General features: G+C 38.4%; 2 protein-coding genes across 7 annotated transcripts in view; one reads left to right on the forward strand and one right to left on the reverse strand.

The window, feature by feature from the left end:
• The window catches only part of thoc2 (THO complex 2), a 29,264-nt gene extending 20,023 nt beyond the window's left edge, over nucleotides 1–9,241 (reverse strand). For 2 of the 4 annotated variants that reach the window (XM_046039026.1, XM_046039028.1), the window contains exons 1-7: nucleotides 9,061–9,235; nucleotides 6,057–6,112; nucleotides 4,754–4,845; nucleotides 1,342–1,393; nucleotides 1,180–1,250; nucleotides 721–842; nucleotides 471–604 (exon numbers count right to left, since the gene is read on the reverse strand). In XM_046039026.1, the coding sequence (XP_045894982.1) occupies nucleotides 471–604; nucleotides 721–842; nucleotides 1,180–1,250; nucleotides 1,342–1,393; nucleotides 4,754–4,845; nucleotides 6,057–6,112; nucleotides 9,061–9,125 (592 nt within the window). In that variant the 5' untranslated portion in view covers nucleotides 9,126–9,235. Of the gene's footprint in view, nucleotides 1–470; nucleotides 605–720; nucleotides 843–1,179; nucleotides 1,251–1,341; nucleotides 1,394–4,753; nucleotides 4,846–6,056; nucleotides 6,113–9,060 lie in introns of all 4 variants that reach the window. The other 2 variants (XR_006823052.1, XM_046039027.1) reach the window with 2 other exon arrangements.
• LOC123962749 overlaps nucleotides 8,406–9,370 on the forward strand; it is a 34,905-nt gene continuing 33,940 nt past the window's right edge. For 2 of the 3 annotated variants that reach the window (XM_046039041.1, XM_046039042.1), the window contains exons 1-2: nucleotides 8,494–8,775; nucleotides 9,088–9,316. The gene's annotated coding sequence lies outside the window, so the exon portion shown is untranslated. The other variant, XM_046039043.1, reaches the window with a different exon arrangement.

The raw sequence follows: 9,370 nt of genomic DNA on the forward strand, positions 1-9,370 counted from the left end.
ATGTGGCTTCAAAAAGGAAATGTAATAGTCAATTTGAGATCACAGTATACAATTAAAAAGCAGAATAAATAGATAGAAGAACTTGTGTGCACAAGTAACAGGTTGTTCTAAAGCATTGATACGATTGAGGCCTAAGTCCTGACAACTCTAACTCAGAGTATCAACAAGACTACCAACAGGTAACCTATGGGGACAGACTTTCTGTGATAAAGAGAAACCTGGCCAGGCAAAGCCCTGTATAAATAGCAGCATAATAGAGTCAATGCAGAATCTAACTAAAAGGTCAAAACAGGTGTGATGTGGGTTCAGGTAAGAAGCCTGGTGATACAATCCCCTTTGTAGACTCCTCTAATCCATTATTGTCAATTTACTACAACAACAAAAAGCCAAAGCATGTTACTAACTGTTGAGGATAAGACATAGAAGCACCATATTCAATGCAGTCACCCTGAAAAATTAATATTTGGTACCTATAAGGGACTTGATGCTCTCCAGGACAAGATGGCTGGTGATGTTGCCTGAGAGGTCTTGGCCAAGCTCAGTGATTAGTTTGGCGTAGCCCTCGTTCTCCTCCCTTAGCAAGTTAAACTTCTGTTGCTTGTAACTGAGAAGAAATAAAATATTACACAAATATTGGATATGCATTATGAAGTATAATGAGTGTTCCTAATACACTGAGATGCACCTTTTCTTTTTATGCATGTCCACATCTCTACTTACAAAAGTTTAGTCTTGATTTTTACAATCTTCTGATTGAACTGATTGGCTTGTTTTATAAGTCCAAGAGATTCAAGGGTTTCTGGATCCAGCCTCTCTTTCAGGATGGCCTCTGGAAGAAAAAACTGAAATCCAAAAATTTTACTTGTTAATAATTTAATTTTAGTAGTTTATGACAGACCCGAATATCAAAATCAGTAATACATCTATGACACCAATATATACAGGGGTATAAAATTCATCCAAAGCTTTTGATTTCTTAGATTTTTATAACTAAATAATATTATAACTACACTGTCCAACATTCAGCACAATTAAAATTGAGTATATAACAGTGCTAGAATAGTGGAAATTAAGTTATATGCTAAGCCATAGAAACTCTGTGGATGCAAGAATCACCCTTTCTGTCAGTTATATAAAATAATTTGATTATGTTGGTTAAAACAGAAATAATATTCTTACCAAACAAGCTCCCACCAGTTGTGTGTAATGGTCACGTTTGTTTTTTTCTTCCAGTGCAACAGTCTCTAAATCTGTGGAAAAATAATCATTTAAAAACGCATTATGACAAGAAAAAAAGTTCAAGCTATTATATTACCTACTACAACAGAGCTATTTACTTACCTAGTATACTGAACACATCTGCTAAAATTGATGTCATGTCATCCCGGAGTTCCTGAAAGAAAAACAAAAGGTAACTGAAAATGTCCAAGCTGGAAACAAAATATTGCTGGCACAAAACTGTGTCCAAGTCAGTAGCAAATCAATCTCAGTATGTGTACCAACCTCACAAAAATAAATAGATTTCTACGTCACTGTCTTTCAACATTTGAAAAACAAATGAATGTCATTTAGCTTAAAACACTGAAATATTATCTGTGAATCTATGTTAGGGAACGTTGTAGGTGTGTGACGAGACGTTTAGCTCACGAGACATGACACAATACTGGGTTCGCAAGATCGAGACAAGACTAACACTAAGAAATCTTCAATGCTGAATTATATGAAAAGTTTGAGCATTAAACAGTTACTTTCCTGTATTCTGGTGATTTTTTTTCCTGCACCAATTTATGGTGGAAATGTTTTTATTTATGTAAAGGGAAACACAAAATGGTAGCATGTAACAATTCAAAATCTAAAACTATAACAGAACATAATGCAGTAAGGCTCTCAGGCATTCTGTGTTGCTATCAGATAGGTTTCTCCTATCATCACTGCTGAGTCAACACACATTCAGACATGATTTAGTCTTCTTTCATCTTTTGAGTCTGTTGTTTGGGTAAGAAGCCTCTTTAAATGTGCATGTGGCACCTTTTCACCTCTATGGTAAATTAATTAATTTTAATTCAGTTACATACGTCTGGACTTTAATAGCTCCTCTGTCTCAGCAGGTTTTCTGCTCATGTTCAAAACTTTCTGCACATTCACAATCTATCCCACATTTATGTGTTCTCTGACATGTCGAGAAAACAGTCGTAATATTACAATAACGACGTCATCATGTAATGACAATTCATAATTTCTATGTTTACCTGTCCTAATCTCTGGTGTGCATTACGTTATTGCTCTGCTGGCAGACTGTCTTATAGACGCAGAAACCTGTTTGTGACTGCATGTTAGTATGACTGATGAAGAGGAGGAAAATGGAAGTTACTGAAAACACTAGTGATCAGACAGTAATCTCACCACAAATCCACACACACATACTAACTTCAGCACCTGCGATAAAATGTAGCTCACGGTCCCAAACAGAGCAGGTTTGCGCCTCAGTTTTTACATGTTTGTGTTAAAAAACACTACCAGCTACATTACAGCACTTGATTACTATCACAGCGAATGCTGGGTTTTGCATCAGCTGGGCAGAGTTAATTCGCCCTGTAAGTCGACCTTATCACTTAAATATTTGTTTTTCTCTGCATGAGAAAATTGATGTGTGGCATGAGAACATGCAAAAAAGGTCATAGCTTGAGTCTTTCGAGATTGCTTCAGTGTTTCCCCTAGGATGGAGCTGTAGCAGCGGAGGTGAAGATAGGGATTAGATAGGGTTATTTTTACCATATCTGTGAACAAACAGTTGGAAAAGCCAGAGCAGATAATAGGGGTGGGGGGAAAAAAAATCGATACAGCATAGTATCGCGATATTTTGCAAGGCAATATCGTGTCGTAACATGAACGTCAAGTATCAATCTTTTATTATATAAATTGCACATGAAAAGTTTGTTTTTTGGCACTAATAGAATTGCTTTTTCAGTCCACTAGAAAAACAATTTTCCTTTGGGGACACAATTTAAAGTTGGGAAAAAGATAAACATATTGCAATATGTTTAAAATCGCAATAATATCGTATCGTGACATAAGTATCGTGATAATATCGTATCGTGGGGCCTCTGGTGATTCCCACCCCTAGCAGATAATAAATAAACAACAAACAAGAAGCGAAGGACTAAACTTGCTGAAGAATTTGTCTCAGGAGGGACTATAACTATTTAAATTTGGAAGTTATTTAGTTTTAGTTTTCGTGCTCTCTCCACAGTGATTTTACATTCATGGCACAGCACCCAAGCCTTTTTGGGCCTCACCTTCTAAGCCTAACTGCAGGGAAACCCTGTTAATATGACCTCCAAATCATTATAGATAGGATTTTTCACGTTGCCTTGTGTGTCTCAATTTACAGCTTTTGGCATTTATCTGTAGAAATTAACATGAGAACCACCTCCCTTACATACCAACCAATTCATTTGCACAATAAAATCCAAAAGAAATGTCTCCTCATTAGCTTAAAAGAGGCTAGTTTGCATCCCTAACTTGCTTTACTAACCTCAGCTCCTCCACAGTCACCACTGTCCTTTCTATTCCTATCAACCAGCCAGAAAACTGAAAAATAATTAATGTGTACAGTCTGTGTACATGACAAAGCTGTAGGCTTAGTCTAAGACTATACCTAATGTTCTCAACACTGGACAAGTAGGGAGTAATAAAATGCAGCTAGGCTACTAGCTGGCATACATTTTATAAATGTAGCTAATGTTAAGTTACATAGCAGCCAAAAGACATTGGGTAATTTCCGCTTTCATGTTCAGCTGCGCTGTCTGAAAGGGAAGGGAGATGTTTGCTAGTGCTAACCGGCTTCACTTTTCCAGCTGTTTTGGAAACAAGAGACGGACTTTTTTTGGTCTTGAGAAGCTGACACACTGTAACCGACACTGTACATTTACTGGCAGAATATTTTCTTCCACTCGCATTCACCGTCACTTTCTGCCGCTCGGACAATCAAACACTCGCTAGCACCTGCTCTTATGAATCTGTCACGTAAGCCCAGATGTTTTTTGAAGAATGAGGAGAGGAAGCTAGCCAAGCGTTAAGTGTTACCGTGCTCGCACAGCGTGCGAGTGAAAACATTATTAGCGCATTGATTAAAGATTGTGGGAAAGTTTAGTAAATGCATATAGGGGAAACACTTGTGATGTTTTAATCTCGTGGCGCAAGATCTCATCACACCCCTAAATAAGTTTGCAACAAGCTGAGTGCAAAGCCATGGCATTAAGAGCTCAATCAAAACTGAGCCAAATAAGCTGCCATGTACAAAATTTTACAGACATACAATAACGTTCATTCTCAAATCGGAGCTGCACCTTTTAACTCCCCTCCAGCTCTCCCTGTAGCTCAGACAATCCCTGCTACCTGCGTGTGCTAATCTATCCTTTCATCCATATTCTTTGTCTTTATAATTGCTATCTTTATAATAACAGCTGTTTCGTGTGCAGGATCGCTCATTTCACGTGTGTTTCCTTGACAAAACGTCGGGTGACACAGCCGCTGTCAGTTCGTGTAGTGTGTGAACCGCTGTCACCGAAATCAATGCAATAATTTATAGAAGCTTCGAATATTAAAATCATCGTTAGCTGCAGCCCTATTCTCAACCCATCAGGTGCAGGCACATAGCACGATGGATTCTCTTTTTAAACATACATACAGCGCAGACACTGCTATGTGTTTTAATCTTCAAGTAAAAATTCTTTAGAAAAAGAACGTGTACCATCATGTCCCCAAGGACGCTGGCGACAAGATCCAGCTTCAGGTTCCCCTGAACAACTTGCCAGCAAAGCTCGTATAAGGCAGCCTGTACATCTGGAGGGGTAAACAGACAAGACACAGTTCATCTTAAACTAAATTGACAGAACTGACAGGAAAAGACTCTTATATAACATCTAAAAATGAACCTAAAGTAGGTATTAATATAAAACACAAAACCTTGACTTCAACAAGTAATCACCCACTTCAAAAAAGTAATTAGTAGAAGCATTAACAACAATTGAAGCCTTGGAGGTAAGGTATTGTGTCAGCTTTGCACAACTACAAGATGCAGTTTTTCTCCATTTGTCTAGCCACAAATTATGAATTACATTGAGGCACAGCACTTTATCAGACATGTGGCAGGGATCAGATGCAAGTGGCAACCTATGGGCTGAAACTAAAGCCAATGAGGAAGAACTGCCAAGAACCGCAGTTCATCGAATGGGGCGTGGGGGGCTGAATTTTTATATAATTAAACTATAAAAATCATATTAAGGCTTGAGGTTTGTATAAGTAAGGAATGGTCGCTTTGGCAAGGTGGGTAGCTGCTAGGTGGGTGAGCAACCAGGCTTCATTTGGCCCTTATTCAAAACATTTGAGTTTGCATTCACACTTAAGTTTACTGCTGTGCAACCATTAAGGCATTGTGACATTCAGTGTGCAGTTATTTAACACACTGGTGTAACCAGGAAAGTCACATCTTGACTGAAAGCTGTCATGAACAAGCTATCTTTCGGTGGCATTTAACAATTATAAAACTGAAGAGTCTATTGTTTAAAAGGACACTGACATTTATTTAGTTATGGTGATAAATGCTTTGTTGTTCCCCTCTGGGAAAAACAAAAACAGCATGTTGTGGGTGAATTTGAACATTTATCTGTATAGTGAACACATTTTCAAATTAAAATAATACATTGATCAACATACATAACTATCTTAAAATTATCATTTAAGTGCAATTTTGTGTATTGCTGATAATTGCATATCGTTACATCAATATAAATAAACATTTATCTAATTGCTTTTCACATTATAGGCATTTCTGTACTGTAAACTGATTACAGAGCATTTCTGTCAACTTCTCTGAAATATATTTACCCATTTTTATCTATCTTTGGTAAATATTGTTTTTAATATTTAATTTTCTTACATGGCTGATCGGTTCAAACTGCCATAATTCCCATGATTTGTTTCTGTGTATACAACAGAGGAACTTAAATATGCAGACAGACAAAGAATACTGTTTAAATGAAGGTCAAACTTACCTCTAATCTCACTTCCATGATCTCTTTTCTCTGTAAGTTCTTTGCAGAGTTGTACACTATGAAGTAAAGAGACAAAATTCTGGTCAGTTAGGCATCTCATTTATCTCCTGCATACTTATAGCTTTATGCATCTTATTAAGGTAATTCCCACCCATGAAAATCAATGCATACACAGAGGGTTATTGGCTACAATTACCTGCACACCAATATTCTTGTAATAGCTGGACTATATATATGCATATAACACTATGCCAAGACCATACACCATCTACAAGATTCCAGATAAAATTAGAAATTAGGTTGAGAAACTGTGGATATCCAAAAGTCCAAGGAATATTTTACCCAATTGGGATGTGTCCAAGTTAACATAACCAAATAAGACCCAACTAACTATGGGATGTCCTCATTTGGCGCTTACCCATTGCTGGTACCAGCTCAACTCTGAACAGCTCGTTTTTAGTGCCCTGTCCTCGGTTTTCCACTGCAGATATACTTTCTCATTGTAGCTGGTCGTCATACCGATGCCGCACGAAACTGCTGTGATGTAATTTTTAACGCGACACACACAGCACACTCCCTCCACACATAGGTCAATGGAGGATATTGAAGGGATGCTGTTTTTGAGTCTCTGTATGCGGCTGTTTAATTCTGAGTATCATTACAGTTGCTATCTTGTAATCTCTGGCTAATGACGCCTCAGCTTGCTTAGTGCCTTGACGGAGGGAATACCAAAAAACCTACCAGATACCAGATTTGGCCAATGGCAAACCAAAAAAGGCAAGTAGAGTTGATGCGAGTTGAGCTGGTACCATCTGGTGGAAAAGAGACTATAGACAGCTCAATTGGTGTCAAAGAACAAGCACTGACAAAGGTAGACTGATCACTGTGTTCTTTTAAAACTTACAACTGAACTCACCACAATACACTAGCCGACTACCTATGCCACTTATTCAACATACAATGGTTAGTCAGAAATGCTCAATGGCACCAAACTGGCAGCTGTGTGTCAGGGTCCTAAGGCTAAACATAGCGTGGTTGATATTTACAAAGCTGTCAGGCCATTTTCACTACTTCAAGAGAAAATGTACAGCACTAAATCAACTTTATACCCTGGCTTCTCTGACTGGTTAATCCTATTATTTTACTAGCACAGGTGATTGATATCAGACGCAAACGGATCCAAATGTCCACATGTTAGACGCTTGTGAACACAAGAGATTATCTGACCTGAAAAACAGTGGTTATGTAATAACAACAGGACACTTTGATTATCAGTACATGGCAATTGCCCTTTCACTTGCTGCCTGCCTCTGAGATGTCACTGCAAGGGATGGCATCAATGAAGTGATGGACCCTCCGACTGGAGGATTTACCACTGTGCTGCCCCAAGCAGACATGAAATATAATAAGTATTTATCTGTGGGAAGGGAAAAATGTACTGTTTTTTACTGAACAGTTTTTATTTTGCACTTTATGTGGCTGCTGGATTGAGTGAAGCTTTACTGCTACATCCCATCTCTACACAGCAGCTGAGCTCATATTAAATATTAAAAGCTTTACAATCGGTGCACAGGGGAAATCTGTATTAGGGCCAGAGACACCAATGAAAAGGATTATTATACATCATTAAAATACATGTATGAGTTTCCTCTTGATAGGAACATTTTATAAGTTGCTCGTTTGTTGCAACTATTTAAAACTATGTTCTGTGAAGTGCTGTCAGCCACAGACACAAGCTTTAGGTTACACGACTAAGAACGGAATAGTTTGAGTTGGTGCATCCCACTGCAGGCCTTACTTGCTATGCAAGGCCTAAAACCACTGATAGTAGCTAGCAATGTGGATGAGCCAATTGTGTTTCCTGTCCGTGATGCCTATTCATTATTAGGGCAATGTTTTTCCTTTTTACTAGTGATAAAACGAGTAACCACGTCGAAAATTGATTTCCAGGTTGTCAGGAAGAGCCTCTATGCTGCTGTCATTCTAGATTAGTGGGTTTGACGTTGTAAGTTACCGATAAAGTTGATACTCGCTGTCTAGCTTTCATTGGTTGATATCCTATTGAAATACAGCTATATAACCACTGTCAACAAGCAACTATAACTAATGGGTTAACGTTAGGGTACACAAATATGTAGCTTAACGTTAACTTGGCTGACATGGTATACCGTTAACGTTACAGTCTCCTTGTGCAAGAGGTTTAATCTTTCAGATGAGAAGGTTTATCGTATTTATCGTTTTAAAGGTCATTGTTAATGTTGCATACGGCCATGTCTAGCGTTTATAACGTTTAATAGGCCATTCGTTATCACAGACGCATTGGCTAACATTGCTGCTACCTTGCTATAACGTCAAGTCAAGAACCGTCGTTTCCCTCCACTTGATCAGCTAAGTTACTATTACTGTTAACATTAACGCTGGATGTGGATGTAAGTGTGTCTTCGCCAACTGCTTATCGATTGTGTGTTGGCAGACAACGTTGGCTAATTACATGAACTTGAACAATGAAATTACTTAAACTTAGAAGCTAGAACGATAACGGTGCGGCCGGGAGTGAGCTAACTACATGGATGCTAACTAGCTTAGCTTTGATAGCCCCCGTGTTTACAAATTTAAAAAAATGGTCTAGTGGGAGCGTTAAGATAGCAAAATTGCTAGCATACAGGTACCGTTAGCTAGTCAAATTTCACCAACGACGCCACTAACTACATACAACTGGGTAACGTTACTAAGTTACTACTCTAACTGACTGTATTCACAATTAAATGCCGACTAACTTAAGTTAGACGATTTGCTTATTTTTTCAAATAGCGCTAGTGGGCCACTTCAAGTGTTTTCTAGCTTGCTAACCGCTTATGATAGCTAGCCCTAGCTAACGCACTTGAAAGTCTGGCCTTATGTTAAATTGCAATGCTAGCTACATATTTTTGTTAGTTAGCTCACATCTTAAAAGTATTAAAACACTATAACCCATGCCAATGTGTTGAAGTTCGGCTTTACTCACAACTCGTGTTTTCCTGATTTTTCCCAGTTTTTGATCCATTCACCAGGGAGGATAAGTGTCGCCATCTTCCATACACACAGCCCGGATGTCTAATTCATCATCGCACACACAGGGTCAAATGTGGTTAGCAGCTACTGCTGGTAGCTCACTGATGCATGTTGGGACACTGAAGACTGGCTCGGCTTTGTTAACGCGGAACTTTGTGTTCCCGGAGTGATAGTGGTTACTTTCCATCTGGGTGCTCAGTTTGGTTCAGGTACTAATTAAGCAAACTACTAGTGTTTTTCACAATTTAACGAGTTAAACAACA

Source organism: Micropterus dolomieu, linkage group LG23, assembly GCF_021292245.1.
Source record: "Micropterus dolomieu isolate WLL.071019.BEF.003 ecotype Adirondacks linkage group LG23, ASM2129224v1, whole genome shotgun sequence".
Taxonomy (NCBI): domain Eukaryota; kingdom Metazoa; phylum Chordata; class Actinopteri; order Centrarchiformes; family Centrarchidae; genus Micropterus; species Micropterus dolomieu.